Genomic DNA, 16,063 nt, shown 5'->3' on the forward strand with positions numbered 1-16,063 from the left:
TTTGGGAATGGTAGTGTTAACAGTTGTTGAGATCAAAGGAGTTTTGACATATAGCCAGTTCTTTTAAAAATTTAACATATGTCTTCCTGAACATCACTATGACATGCAGAAGCATACCACCAAAAATGATATGTACCTGTTGAAAAAAGGAGATTAGGGATATAGCACTCAAAATCTTCATCTGCAAACATTAAAAATAAAAACAAGAACCTTAATGAAAATGATAATACAGTTTTACTCATGTTAAATGATTAGGAATTACATAAATACTACAATAAACATTGTGCTTCTCCTTGAACGAGACTTGAAGTTTACTTATGAGAAGTGAGCTCACTGGGTTGTAGCTCATGAGTTTTGTGAAGTAGTCCAAAAAGGATTTTCTGAAACCAGAAGGGAAGTTGTAACATAAGATATAACTGGGTATGTGTAATCCATAACATGCTGATGAAGTAGCTGGTAGGTAGATGTTAGAGGCGTGTTCCTTTTTTGTATGGATTTGTATGCAGCTTGTTCCAGTTAGTTATGGTTTTCTGTGTTTACCTAGTGATTCTCCCAAGTGAAATTGTAGCAAAATTCACCTAATGCTCAAATTATTCTCCACTTTATCAACTGTATTAGAACAAATTTATCATTTCAAAACAGTGTAGAACTAACTAACAGCTGAAGGTGAAGAAAACTTTTACATTTGGGAAGATAGATACTCCTTGTTATACTAGTCTCTAAAAGCTAGATGTATTCTGATGTTTATTTAGAGATTCATTGCAGAAAATGTATACCGAACATCCATTTTTCATATACAGGTACTTAGGATACAGAAGTAGGCAAGGGATCTCACAGCTTTGGAACTGACATTACTCATGTGAAGAATTTTGTTTATAATCATGGGTTGGTTGTAAGAAACGAAATTGTGTTGATGGGTAGAAGAAGTCTAGCAAAGAGTCTAGTGGCCAACAGGTTTTTTCCTAACCTCTTAAATTATAAACTTTTATAAGATAACTTGCTAGAATCCTGTGTAACTCAGGATTTCATGGTTTACAGAAAATATTATCATTTCTAGTAGTTACTATGGAAAACAGAATTTAATTTTAGGATATGTTGAAATGTTACCTTCATATTCATAAAATGAGGGAGAAACTAATACAGTTGAGGGAGTGAATTTGGCATATTTCTTCTTCATTATATTATTTTGTTTTCAATATGAACTATTTTTCTTTGTTGGAATAATTAAAATTTGTACCACTAGAATTATGCCATGTAAGAAAGGAACAAAAATAAAATGATATACATACAGTTTTGCATAATAACATTAAAACTGTAGTACTAGTGTATTCAAGGTCTTCTTCAATAAAAACCATCATACACATGAAGGCTTCATTGCTTATCTTCTTCCATAACAACTCCCCACCCCAACACCTTCTTCATAATCCCCTTCTTTCCTCTTGTCCCTCCTGTCTTATTCTACCCAGACACGTGGCTTATTATCTCCAGAATATGTCCACTATTTGGTTGCCTTGCTTAGTACTTCAACTGTATCATTTAAGTATCTGTATCTCTCAGTCCCGAGGGACTTCCTATTAAATACCTGTGGTACAATTTATGATCCTTCCAAGCACTCATGTGCAACCTAGTATCTTGAGCTTTTTCACATAGGTTTCTCAGAGTTCCTCGGTTACACTTGTTACCCGTCCCATGTACGTTGGAAAGGAAGGCTTCAAGAGTTCTGTCAGCTTCAGCATTCAGCAGCCAGGGTAGCATTTCTACTTTGTGAAAATACATAATATTTAAAATAAATAGTTACTGCCACAGTTTATATTTTTTGCTGTATGCCAGGCAGGTGTAATACTGTTCACTTTCACTGCATACAAACTAATCCTTGAAACTCTTTGCTTTTTCATTTTACTTAGGATGAAATATTGGGATCACTATTTTATTGACCTGTATTTACTGTGTGCTTTTTGATATTGCTGTTTTTTTATCTTACATGGGTTACCAATTTAATTCTCATAACAGTCCATAAGATAGCCACTATCTGGCTTAGTGTATGAGGGAAAGGGAAGAATGATCAGGGGCAATCAGTTTCAGTCTTTTTTCCTTTATTTTTTAAGCTTAAAAGTGGTAATTTATTATTATTTAGCTCTATATTTACTTCTTTACACTTTTTTCTTGTAACATTCTTTTTATTTTATATTTTAATTTATCTTTTTAGTTATATATAACATTGGAGTACATTTTGACATAATCACAAAAGCATGGACTATAATTTGCTCTAATTCTGTCCCCAGAACTCCCCCTCCCTACTTCTTTTCCTTTACTCTACTGATCTTTGTGTAATTTACTATGGTTTTATTTTTTTAATTGGTGCCTTGTAGATGTACTTGATGGAGAGATTCACTGTGGTGTACTCGTGTGTACATACAAATGTACATACAAAAGTTCTTCCCGTATTCTGTCCTTTCTTCCTCTCCCTTGATCCCCTTTGTCTGCTGATCTTTCCTCTATTTTGATGGAATTACCTCCCTCTTTTTTCCCATTCTTTCTACCCACCCCCCATTTTAGATTATCAGCTTCAATCTTTGACAAAGTTTTCTTTATTTCTGTGGACATTGTTGTGGATATTTGTTTTTAATCTCTTATCAAGGTAGTCTGTTTACTATACAGTAGTACATCTCCTCTGAATTTATAACTTCAGTTGTAGAATAGAAATGCTTTTCTTCTCTCCCCTCTCTCCATTTTCTCCCCATCCTCCCTCCACCTCATGAGAATTTGAGAGTTCTACTGTTTATTGGCTTGATGGAAATCCAGCTTTTGACTGGGCTATATTTGATTAATATTCTACAGGGTGTTTTGTTGTTGTTGTTTAATATTTTGGTTTTTTGTTTTTCACTAAGAATCAAAATGCTAGTTTGGGAAAGGACCTTGGAGGTATATATGGTCCATTTCCTCATTATAGACTGAGAAATTACTTGGTGATATTTGTAGGCAAAAAAGTAATATAAACACTGAATACTGATTAAACAAAAATTGTGAAATAAGTAACTGGGCAGAAGGATACAGAGGTAGAGAAGTATAATGTACCCAAGGGGTAAGGGCAGAATTAAAGCTAATTTTTATTTTCCATAGTAAGAACTTCATAGATAATGTGTAAAATTGAAAATTCAGGAAGTAATCCTATGATCATTTTATGTAGGAACTTGGAGAAATAACTCAGTGGTTACCTTTGCACAATAGGTATGGAGAGATGTGAGGCAGGGAAACCACAGGTTTTCTTGATAAGTATACCTTGTAGCATTATATGACTTTTAAAATTATTTATGTGTTTCTGGTTTAAATTTTTATTTAAAGTTTTCATTACAGTATAATATCATGTTAAAATATTTTTGAACAATGAATTATTCAGATATCTTTAAATTGGTATTTATACATGTTAAGGTTTGTTGAATATGGAAGGAATGTTGGACTTTATGAAAAAAATTAATAGTGACTATTATGTTTTAAACCATAATACTACCAAGAATATATTTCTTCATGTGTTCTTAAATTATAGGATATGGTAAAATTGTTTCTTCTGCACTCGGATTTTAATTAATGCCAGCACCAAAAATGCCTCTCAGATTTCTGTCTTTAGCTTAGACTTTCTTCTGAGCTCCAGACCTTCATTTCCCAACACCTTAAGACATCTTTCTTTGGATGTTTTAAGGTAGCCTGAGACTCCACATGTTGAAAACCAAACCTGTAATTCTCTTTGTATTCTTGGACTTTTCTGTTGTTCTGTAGTTCATAGAGAAGTCAACCTTGATGCTGCTCCTTCATCCTGATATCCAATTCATTACCAAGCTTAAAAAAACTTGGATTGAACCCAAGGACTTACATATACTAGGCAAACACCACCAGTGAGCCCCCAGCCCTATAAATATTTACTTCCTGAATATCCTTTAAATTTTTATACTTCTTTTTACCCAGCCTCCATTGCATCTCTACAATATAAACTATTACCTTTTCCAGGGTAGACTATAGCAGAGTTTTGTAGCTGGTTTTCTTATATTCATTTGCCTTTTCCTCAGTACTATAGCCATGTTACTCACCCGAATATTTCAGTAACTTCCCATTGTTCTTAAAATAAAACCTCCCAAGATTTTTGTTTATTTTTACTGTACTAGATTGAACTCAGGGCTTTGTGCCTGCTAAGCAAGCACTCTACTTACTCCTCGGCTACATACCCACTCCCTTTTTTATTTTATTTTGAGACAATGTCAGAGACTGGCCTCAGACTTGGGATCCTCCTGCCTTAACATTCCAAGTAGCTGGGACTGCAGTTATGTACCACTGCTCCCAGCTAAAACCCCCAATTTTAATTCCCTCTATAAGGCAGTTCATGATTTGATCCTCACTTGCTTTTATTATTCTCTGTTCTTTATAATTTTTCCTGATGTACCATGTTACCCTCTAATCTCTGATTTTGAATGATGTGAAAGAGATGAAAACCATGGCTGGGATAACAAAAAGAAAGATGGCAGGCAGCAGATCCGGTAGCAGAAGGAGGTGGATAGCAAGTTAAGATAGTTACCTTAATTATAAATTTGTATTTATATCAAACTTGAATCTAGGAATTTCTGTGGTCTGAAGGGCAGGAACATAGACTCTAATACTTGAATCCGCAGCACAACAGGTGCTTAAACTGGATATTCTTTAAATCTGTGAGTGATAAATAAATAGATGATGATAGTCCCAATTGTAAATAATAATGTCATGATTATCCAAATTTTGATTAAAATCTCCATCCTTCAGATTGCTTTGCCTTAAAAGTCACTGACTCTTCTATCATTTCTAATCTGTGGTATATCCATCCGGTGAATTTTTCATTTCAGATATCTTATTTCCATTTGGTGGTGGTTCTGCTCTCTTCTCCTTTCTTCTCCTCCCTCTTCCTCTTTTTCCTCCTTCTATTTACTGAGAAGTCCAAACATATTTGCTGTTACATCCATGAGCATAGTTAAAACAATTGTTTTAAAATCCTTAAGTCAGTTCAGGCAGCTGAACCACCTTGGACTTATTCTCCAACGATTGCCTTTTATCTTGGGCATGGATCATTTTATTCCTCTTTCTTCTGTGCAACAGTTTTAGATTATAATTAGAATATGATTGACATGAGATTCCAGATTCTGTTGTGTTCCTCCAATGGATATTGATGTTTGGTTTGTTTTAGTAGGCATTTAAGTAGACTAAACTCACACTACAAACTGGAATCTCAGATAAGTTTTTTTAAGCTTAACCTGGTTGCTTGGAATCTGTCTCACATATGTATAGAGATCACGTATATGTACAGAGTGTATACACAGGGTTTGAGGCTTCATCTCTCTGATTTTCCTTTCCATGATGTAATCGCTAGGCTCTTAGTGAGTCTTTGTGGTCATGCCAAAGTCTGCCCTTTGGTTCTTTGGGCAAATAAAGACTATAGGTCTTCGGTCTGGTTTTAGCTACTCAAACCAATTAGATTCTTACTTTCTGGCTAAAAGCAATTTTAAAATGGAAGGTCATCCTGTTGTTCTTCCACATTCTTGCTTTTCTTTTTCTATTTATATTTCTGCCTTAAAGTAGTTTTTTTGATACTTTGTCTAATGTTTATAGATATTATTTCTTTAAGAGTTGATTCAGTAGAATCTATTGAGTCACAGCAGGAAGTGTACATAAAGTACAGTTGTACAGTTTGAATAATTTGAATAATTTTCTTGTTTTGTGTACTCTGTAATATTAGAAAGGCAAGAACGTATGGTAAGAGCTTTTTAAAAACGTTTTAATAATGCAATAAGTTACAATTTGTTTTCACAGTTCCTCTTTCAAGTAAAAGTATTCCTCATTTAGACTGAGGATTTATTTGCCTCTCCCTAAAATTGTGTAAAATAATTATTTTCTCCAAATTTCATTTGCAATATGTATTAGAAACTATGATATTAAAGAACCTATAGTAAAACCTTTATTTTATCCAATGAATATTGTTATCTTTTGTATAACAGGAATGAACTAGATCCTGGAAATACAGCAGTAAACTTTAAAGGCCTTGATTCTGTGGAGAAATTTTGGGGGATAGATAGATAATGGATCAAATATATGCCAGATAGTGATAAGTAAAGAAAAAGTATGAGAATGTGGTAGGAAGAGGTGTGGCAATATTTTAGATAGATTGATCAGGGGAAAGCAGTCTCTGAGGAAGTGACTTTTTTAAAAAAATCTTTTTTTATTTTTTAGTTATAGATGGACACAGTATCTTTATTTTGTTTATTTTTATGTGGTACTAAGAATCAAAGCAGTGCCTCACATGTGCGAGGCAAGCACTCTGCTACTGAGCCACAGCACCAGCCTAGAAGTGACATTTTATCAGAGATCTTAATGAATTTAAGAGAGGGAACCCTGCAAGGGAAGAATGTTTCAGGCAGAAGAGCCAAAAGCCCAAAGGGAGGAATCTGATTGGCTTCTTTGAGAATTCACCAGAAGACCATTAGGAACTGAAGGGATAAGAAAAGTGGCAGATGAAGTTAGAGAGTTGGTAATTGTAAGAGGCCTTATAACATCAAAGTTAACAGTGTGTAATTGCTCTGGTTTACTTTTCACAGAGATTACTCTGCTTACTAGGGGAAGACTGGGAGCATAGAAAGGAGAGTTAGGGGAAAAAATGAAGGTAGAGAAGAGACCATTTAGAAGACTTGAAGGGGTGTAATCTAGGTGAATTATGATGGCTTGGGCAAGGGCAATAACTGGTAAGAAAAGTAGTCAGATTCAAAATACCTTGTGAAGTAAAGTCAACAAGACTTAATGTTAGATATGGGATAAGAGAAAAGACCAAGTAGGTGAATGATGGAGTGGAAAAGATTGGGAAAGGGTGGTTTGGAAGGGGGGTAGATTAAAAGCCGAATTTTTGGACATATATCTGAACCCCATTAGCCCACCAGTATGCAGATGGCCAGAAAAGGGAGGATCTGGGGGAAAAAAAAAAAAAAACTGAAAAGAAGCCACCTGTAGGTAGAAGGAAGCCAAAACAGTACATATCTCAGAAGCCAAATGAAGAAATTGTTCAGAGAATGAGGAAATAGTTGACTGGGTCATAAACTGGAGTGATCTTTTAAAGTGAGAAGTGAGAACTCATTTCGTGACCTGAAAGCCTGATGGGTAGGCCTAAAAAAAGAGATTAAAAGGAAGAAATGAAGACTAAATTTTAAGTATAAATAGCTCTTCCAAGGAGCTTTAGCCCAAAATGAGACAAATAGGCTGGTAGTCGGAGAGATGTCAAAGGAGACTTTCTTAAGATGAACAGCTCTGTAGCATGTTAATTACCCCTTATGTTAAATATCACTTACCAGTTTCCAGTATTACTCTTTTCCCCTGCAGCCCATTTGTAGAAACACTACTTTGAGTGCCAGAATTGTGTGTGCTTGTGTGTTTTTTATGTAGAAATGCATTTGGGAAATCTGTAATGCAAATAACTAGGATTGGCAATAATTTTACCTATGAGATGTAACGGAACTGAAGTCACATCAGTTAAAAGAAATTAAGTAAAATTTAATCAAATAATAATCAACTTAAAAGACTTACTATGCATAATAGCTAAATGAGTTTTTATTCTGTTGAGGGCTCAGGAATTCTTTTACTATATTAGACTGATGACTATAAAGTGCTAGGTACACAATAATGAACAAAAGAGACCTTGTTCTTACATTCCTAAAATTGAAAGTTGTTAATGAAGGTAAAAGAGAAATACTACAAATAAAAAATTAGTTTTAAAGAGATTGTGTCTTGTTAAATTTATCCTAAAATGAAGTCTTATTTTAAGTAATAATCAAATAGTATGGTTTTAAGTATTTTAATATTTTATTTAGGTTTAATATACCTGTATCCTGTTTATGTCCCAAAGAGGTTTTCAAAATTAATCATGATTTACGTTAGGAATGAAAATAAGGGGGTAGTTCTTAACTTTGGACATACATTAGAATCACCCAGGGAACTTAAAAATCCATATGCTCAGGTTGCTCCCTGACCGGTTAAATAAAAAACTCTAGGGTTGAGGCCCACGTATTAGAATTTTTTAAAAAAATACTGATTTAATAGACACAGAGGGAATAAAATACTGCTGAGCTCCTGAGAATGAGTTGATTATGCCTTTAAGGATATCTGAAAAATAAAGCCAAAATATCAAGTATTATTGGAGATACATTATTAAGCCTTGAACAAAGTGTGTGAAAGTTTTTTACAGAACCAAATTTTTTCAGGTTCTTTTAAGAATTTTAAGTGGAACAAATGATATATACCTCAGGCTATTGTCTGTAATCATTAAGAAAAACATCAGTAAAGTTTTTCATGCTCTTCTTTTAAAAAATGAGGGAAGACAATCCTGACAATAATTTCTTATAGAATGTCTTTTGCCACAGCCATTATAAAAGTTTGCCATCAGGAATTATACTGAAAAGAGAGTGTATGTTAAGTTTTTTAGGCCAAAATAATATTTTTATCATTTATATTGGTAGGTGCTAAGGCACATACCCATTTGTACTGAAATTTTAAATCCACATAATATTCATTCTATACTCAGTTCTCATTAAAATTTTTTTTCTTTCTTTCACAGAAAATGCTTGGACAGAAGAGATGATTACTAATTCCATTAAGGCCTAGAATTGCCTATTGTACAGATAGTCCTGATCAGGCAATATACGAATGGCCCAAGGAAGCCACCAAATTGATTTTCAGGTTTTGCATGACCTGCGACAAAAATTCCCTGAAGTACCTGAAGTTGTTGTGTCCAGGTGCATGTTACAGGTCAGTGTTCAATGATTTCTGAATTTATTAATACAAATCTGGTGTTTTATAAACATTAGAAGAAAACTCTTCTAAGTTATTGTGCTGTGATGAAAAGAAATGAACTTTGGTGTGTGACAGTCATGTGGCCTTTGCCAACATGAGGTTCTCTGTCCCCTACCTGAAATATGGATACTGCCTGTCTCATAGATTAGTTGCAGGAATGAAATGAATTCTGAATGTAAAACACTAATTATGTTTCTATTTTTAGTAGCTATGAGAGTCAGAAACCTTGGATTCTAATACTAACTGGACACTCCATGCATATTGGGCAAGGCTCTCTTTGTACTTCTGTTTTCTTATTGTAAAATGACTGAGTTTGACTTAACAAGTTCTCAATTCTAAAGAAAAAAAAATTGTTTTTATACTTTTAATATGTAAGTTTTCCAATTAATGTGATAAATTGTTACAGTATTCTTAGTATACATAATTTTAGAAATCCATAATTTTGAGGGTTTAGTGATAGTATGCCTTCCCATTTGAATAAACTGGAAATCTTTTTATCAAAAAGTATTGGGGCTCATTCAGACATATTACTCTTGACAAATGATTTTAAAGATTGAAATTTTTATTCAATCTGTACCTGATATCAAATGACTACATAAATTTTGTTCATACCCTTATCATCATTTATCTGTACTTTTTAGTTAGTCTACCTGCCCTTAGCCTAGCCCACTTTTTGGTGTCTCCAGTCCATTCTCTTATATCTGCCTAATTGTTTTTCTAAATGCAGATTCTGTCATGTATTACCTGCTTAAAACCTTTTGATTGCTCTCCACGCCCTTCAAAATGAATTGCCTTTGTCTTTCTAGGGCATGCTGCATTTGGAATCCTGGCTTTTTCTCCCGCAGCATAATGATGTCTTATCACTTCTTCCTGCCTATACCCCATGGCTGTGATTATTCTGAGCTCATGGAATTTTTCAAATTTATCTGACTTTTTCTAGAGTATAATGGTTAAAAGCATATGTTTTGGCAGTAAACAGACCTGAGTTCAAGTTTGGCAGTTATTAGCAGTAATTTAATTAACCTCTCTGGCCCTCATTTTGTGACCTTCATTTCCTCAGCTGTACACGAGAATAAAAAACTTCACATAGAATTAAATATGATAGGCTGGGTGTAGTGGCGCATGCCTGTGATCCCAGCAGCTCAGGAGGCTGAGGCAGGAGAATCGAGAATTTAGAACCACCCTCAGCAACTTATTGAGGCCCTAAGCAACTCAGTGAGACCCTGTCTTTACATAAAATATAAGGGCTGAGGATGTAGCTCAGTGGTTAAGCACCCCTGAGTTCAATCCCCAATACCCAAAAAAAAAAAGAATTAAATATGATAATTGCTGGACGTGATTCATAATGAGTGCTCATGTTAGCATGCTAATACTACAAGGAGTAATAATAGTAGAAGACTTGATAAATATTTCGTGAATGAATCAGTTTACATTTGTCAATATAGAACATGAAAGTAAAAAAAGAGGGGAAAAGAAGTAATAAGAATGTAGTCAAAAGTTAACAAAGGTATGAGGAAGGAACAGAGATAGTGGGGAAAGATTGTCTACCCCCCAGAACCCAAATATCTCTCTCTAACTTTTCAAATAAAACAATTTTTTAGTAAAATAAATTTACACTGAGAATGTCCAATGAGTCAATAAAAATTAATAGAAAAATGCTGTAGATTCTTCAAAATTTCTTTTTTTTTTATTGGTTGTTCAAAACATTTCATAGCTCTTGACATATCATATTTCATACTTTAGATTCAAGTGGGTTATGAACTCCCATTTTTACCCCGTGTACAGATTGCAGAATCACATCGGTTACACATCCACTTTTTTACATAATGCCATATTAGTAACTGTTGTATTCTGCTACCTTTCCTATCCTCTACTATGCCCCCCTCCCCTCCCCTCCTCCCCTCCTCCCCTCCTCTCCCATCTTCTCTCTCTATCCCATCTGCTGTAATTTAATTCTCTCCCTTGTTTGTTTTTTTTTTTTTTAAAGAGAGAGAGAGAGAATTTTTTAATATTTATTTTTTAGTTCTCAGCGGACACAACATCTTTGTATGTGGTGCTGAGGATCGAACCCGGGCCGCACGCATGCCAAGCGAGCGCGCTACCGCTTGAGCCACATCCCCAGCCCCTCTCCCTTGTTTTTTTTTTTTTCTCCCCTTTCCCCTCACAACCTCTTATATGTAATTTTGTATAACAATGAAGGTCTCCTTCCATTTCCATGCAATTTCCCTTTTCTCTCCCTTTCCCTCCCACCTCATGTCTCTGTTCACTGTTAATCTTTTCCTCCTGCTCTTCCTCCCTGCTCTGTTCTTAGTTGCTCTCATTATATCAAAGAAGACATTTGGCATTTGTTCTTTAGGGATTGGCTAGCTTCACTTAGCATAATCTGCTCTAATGCCATCCATTTCCCTGCAGATTCCATGGTTTTATCATTTTTTGGTGCTGCGTAATACTCCATTGTGTATAAATGCCACATTTTTTTTTATCCATTCATCTATTGAAGGGCATCTGGGTTGGTTCCACAGTCTAGCTATTGTGAATTGTGCTGCTATGAACATCGATGTGGTAGTATCCCTGTAGTACGCTCTTTTAAGGTCTTCAGGGAATAGTCCGAGAAGGGCAATAGCTGGGTCAAATGGTCGTTCCATTCCCAGCTTTCCCAGGAATCTCCATACTGCTTTCTTCAAAATTTCTTAGACTCGATATTGAAAGAACTATCTAGAACACTTCTGTACTCAGTAGAGAGTTTAAAATAACATCAACTGGGAGTAAACAGATTTTTTTGTAGAATTGCTTAAAATATTTTCAAAAATACAAAGACAAGCTCTATGTATGATATGTCAAGATCATTGTACTGTCAATGTGTAACTAATTAAAACAAATAAACAACAACAAAAAAAGACAAGCTCTAATGTACTCCTGAGTATGATCTTCAGGACATACTAAGAAAACAAATGTCCTTCTGTATAGACAAGAACAGGGCATAAATATAAATGAAATACATATTTGCCCTGATTGCAGAAATACTGAATTAAAAACAAAATTAATAAAAGATGGTTAACAATAGAGGATAAGAAGGGCATACCAGATGGGGATAGAGTTAGTACTAAGACTTCTCAACATATCTTTTTTTAAATTATTTTGATCTATGTAAATGGAACCTATTTTTAAAAAATAATTGAGCATGGTTTTCAACTTTACCAGCGGTTAGGAAATATTATTTGGATTTCCTCTGGGCACCCAGAAGTTTCTCAAAAGCTCACTGGTCTATTTGGTGTGCTCCCCAACTACTAATGAGGACTAAAATGAAACCTATTTTGCTTGTAACTTATTTGTGAGACAGAACACACTTTTTAAAAGTGAGTTGATGGGGCTGGGGTTGTGGCATGCATGAGGCACTGGATTTGATCCCCGGCACCACATAAATAAGTAAAATAAAAATATTGTGTCCATCTACAACTAAAAAAAATATTTTTTAAAAAACAAGTTAATTCATCCAGGTAATTTGCTTTTTAGCTAATACAACAAAAAATATGACAAAAGTAGGATGAAAAGGGTCTCTCTGGGTACAGCTAGGATGCAGGTCTTCCATATTTGGGAAAATAGTGTTCCAAAGTAGAGGCAAATTAAGTTACCTCTAAATGTAATATAAGTGTCTCTTGTTTGGTGATAGCCAATCTTTTGGGAGCTGCTGTTTCTTTCTGCTGGGTGGACTTCTATCCTTTCTCTTGAAAAGTCCTCTCTATAGTGTCCTGGTTCGGAACTTCTTAAGGAAAGGATCATGCCATTATGCCTCTCCTTGTTAAATAAATGACATCTTGCTCAAGAAGAGAACAGAAGTATCTATTCTTTGTTCTCGACTTTATTTGTTGCTCAGATTCCTCTTTCTGAAACTACTCACATTATTTTTTTGTATTGTAGATTCTCTGATGTAGCTATATTATCAGTAGGTATAACCTGTATTTTTGCAGTTTGCATTTCGTTTGATAATTAAAACAACTTAAAATACGTATGAAAGTATTATATAATTAACCCTTTGATTCATTTTTTAAACATTTATTCTTAAGTTTTAGATGGACACAATATCTTTATTTTACATTTATGTGGTGCTGAGGATCGAACCCAGTGCCTCATGCATGCTAGGCAAGCATTCTACTACTGAGCCACAACCACAGCCTCCTTTGATTCCTTTTTAACTGAATTTTTCACAATTTTTAAATTCTGCTGATATGGAGAGTTAAGCCTTTCAGTGTAAAATTGCTGGATCTTTCTCCAAAACAATTCATTAAAAATTATTCATTCAGTGTACGTAAGACTTGCCATTTGACATTTCATTAAGTTGAAGACTTCTCTAGTGACCTCCACCCATAGTCCTATTCCATATTCTTAACCCCCACCATTTCTGTATCGTATTTATTTGTTTATACATAAATATCCTCCACTAGATTGAGATCAGCAGTCTTAGTCCTTTCAATTTGCCTAATGAATGTTCCATAAATGTTAGTTAAAGAAGTGAATGAATCAATGTTGGAGAAGATTGATCATAGGGTATACTTTGATATTATCTATAATTTTTGTCTGTTCAGGAGTTTGGGGAAAAATGAAAAGGGAACTAGAAGTAATGATTCAGAATTTTTTGGTAGTCTTGAAGAGAATGCAGATTTGTGGCTGTGTACAAAAGAGCAATGATGATTACTCTTTTTCTCTCTCTTTTTTTTTTTTTTTTTTAAGTACAGGGGATTGAACCTAGGGGCACTTTACCTGGGTACTGAGGTAAATCTCTAGCCCTTTTTATTTTGAGATAGAGTCTTGCTAAGAGTCTCATTAAATTGCCAAGGCTGGCCTCAAACTTATGATCCTCCTCCTGTCTCAGCCTCCTGAGTCACTTCTATTACAGGGGTGTACCACCACTCTTGGCTTGATTCTCAAACATTTAAAAACTCACATTCCTTCCACCCCATTTTGATACATTTAAAGAGAGTTCTTTGCAGTTTCCCACCAGAAATAATCAAGACTTCTTTGAGAAGTGGATAAGACCAGGTCTGTAGTAGGACATGATCTTGTTCTATCAGAAAGCAAGGAAGCTGCAAAAACTACTGGGTTCATGTTGTTTGTACAGAGAAGCCAAGGTGATGCTGTTCTGCTAGCCTAAAGATGCATGTAATGGCCACAATCAAAACAAAATAATGAAGATGTAGGAGTTTTTAATAAAACTAAAAACAAATATTAATCACCTTTGGAGATTTCTGGGTACCAACTTTAAAAATTATTCTGAAAAATATAGAGAAACAATCTTTATATCTTGCCTTTTCTGTACAAAAAGAAGAATAATCAAACAGTTTAAAAAGATAAGTCTTCAAGAGAGAATTGCTGCTAATAAAAAGCATGCATTTTATAATTGGGATTTTACCAATACCACCATTTTACAACTCCTAATGAAATAATATTTCTAAATAGTGGTTATCCATAACTGCTAATAGTCATTAGCTGGATCAAACTGACTGCATAAGAATCTATGAAGAAATTGATTTCTCTAAGGAATAAGTAATATAAAGTCACATGAATTATAGTAGAGCTGGGATTAGAATATTGCTTTTTAATATGAGCATAGGAAAATTATTAATTAAAAGGATTTTTGAAAGCTCAAGTGAACTGAAGCAGAAGGCTTTGCAAATATGAGTAGGAAGCATTCACAAAGGGAGTGAAATTGGATTTGGTAGGAATATACATTTTATTTTATTGCCGTATTCATTCTAATATATCAATTTAAGACTTAAAAGAATTTTTGTAGCATGAGAGATTTAAATTGTTGGTTCTAGGTGGGAGGAAAAAAGGTTGACCAGTGCCCACTTTCATATTACCTGTTCAAACTGTGTGGACTGTAGTATTTCTCAACAAGATTTCAAAATGCCTTGGTAATCCAGTTCTTTCTTATGTGATTTTTATCTCATATCGAACTGCTTATAGGTGTTTTAACTTTGTTCCTCATTTTCTTTAGATTCTAAAACTATCCACTTTTTCTTAGGCTCCTAATATAGTCCTCGTTCAATGTTTTTTCTCTTATGTACAAGTTGCATTGACTAGTCTTATGTGATTCATTTCATTATCAGACACTCATTATCCTGTCTTCATTTCCTTTCATCTGAAATATAACAGAATGAACCCTTTGTGTCTTTATTTCTCTTTTCATTCTAATTCAGTAGCTCTCCCCATTTTTTTTTAATAAAAGTCAAACTCTAATGTGACTCTTTCTTCAAAAATCCTTCATTGTTGAATCCTAGTCTGCTTTTCCAACTATTTGTTTAACAAAATTTCCAATATGAACCTTTAACTCCAGCCAGATCTGTTCCAATCACCTTGTTTGGGAATACATTTTTAATTACTATTACATTTATGTCCTCCATTACATATGCCATTCCCTTCACCAATAATTCATTTCTTTCCTTATCCAGTTCTGCATATCGTGTGAAAACCATCAGGCCATACCTCCTTTATTATCCCTGTCTTTTCTTAAAAGTAGTCTACAGTTTTAACTTGTGTTAAACTTCAATATTAATATGCACATACTCATTCATATTAACAATGTTACTTTTTCAAAAATCTATGATTGATTCCCTGTTTGAGTTGTTCATATATGTCATTGAGTCTTTTTGCAGACTCAAACAATGCTGTGCATATAGTAGGTGTTCAGTAAATACTTGTGGATGATTTATGAGTGTTAGTCATTTTATTTTGGAGGAGTCTTTAAAAACAGCCTATTTGTTTTTGTTTTGTTTCATTTGTTTCTGTAGAAGAGATTTTCATGGTGCATATATTTCATATGTAAATAGATACTTTACAAAAGTAAGAGAAGGCATGGGAGGAATTGATGACATTGGTATGAATTTTAGAACTTTTAAAATTTAAATTCTAGGGGCTGAGGATGTGGCTCAAGCGGTAGCGCACTCACCTGGCATGCCTGCTGCGGCCTGGGTTCGATCCTCAGCACCACATACAAATAAAGATGTTGTGTCCGCCGAAAACTAAAAAATAAATATTATAAAATTCTCTCTCTCCCTCTCTCTCTCTCTCTCTCTCTCTCTCTCTCTCTCTCTCTCTCCCCCCCCCCCTTTCTCCCTCTCTCCCTCTCTCTCTCAAAAAAAAAAAAAAATTTAAATTCTAAGGGCTGGGATTGTGGCTCAGAGGGAGTGCTTTCACCTCGCATTTGTGAGGCACTGGG

The 16,063-nt window shown here is 34.5% G+C and overlaps 1 protein-coding gene across 2 annotated transcripts in view; it reads left to right on the forward strand.

Annotated features, from left to right (window-relative positions):
- Tab2 (TGF-beta activated kinase 1 (MAP3K7) binding protein 2) overlaps window positions 1-16,063 on the forward strand; it is a 75,549-nt gene that overhangs the window by 29,553 nt on the left and 29,933 nt on the right. For both annotated transcript variants that reach the window (XM_058573638.1, XM_046427389.2), the window contains exon 2: window positions 8,612-8,802. In XM_058573638.1, coding sequence (XP_058429621.1) covers window positions 8,701-8,802 — 102 coding nt within the window. In that variant the 5' untranslated portion in view covers window positions 8,612-8,700. The remainder of the gene's footprint in view (window positions 1-8,611; window positions 8,803-16,063) is intronic.

Source organism: Marmota monax, unplaced genomic scaffold (genome assembly GCF_021218885.2).
Source record: "Marmota monax isolate L192 unplaced genomic scaffold, Marmota_monax_Labrador192_F-V1.1 WCK01_AAM20220418_F8-fsc00114, whole genome shotgun sequence".
NCBI lineage: Eukaryota > Metazoa > Chordata > Mammalia > Rodentia > Sciuridae > Marmota > Marmota monax.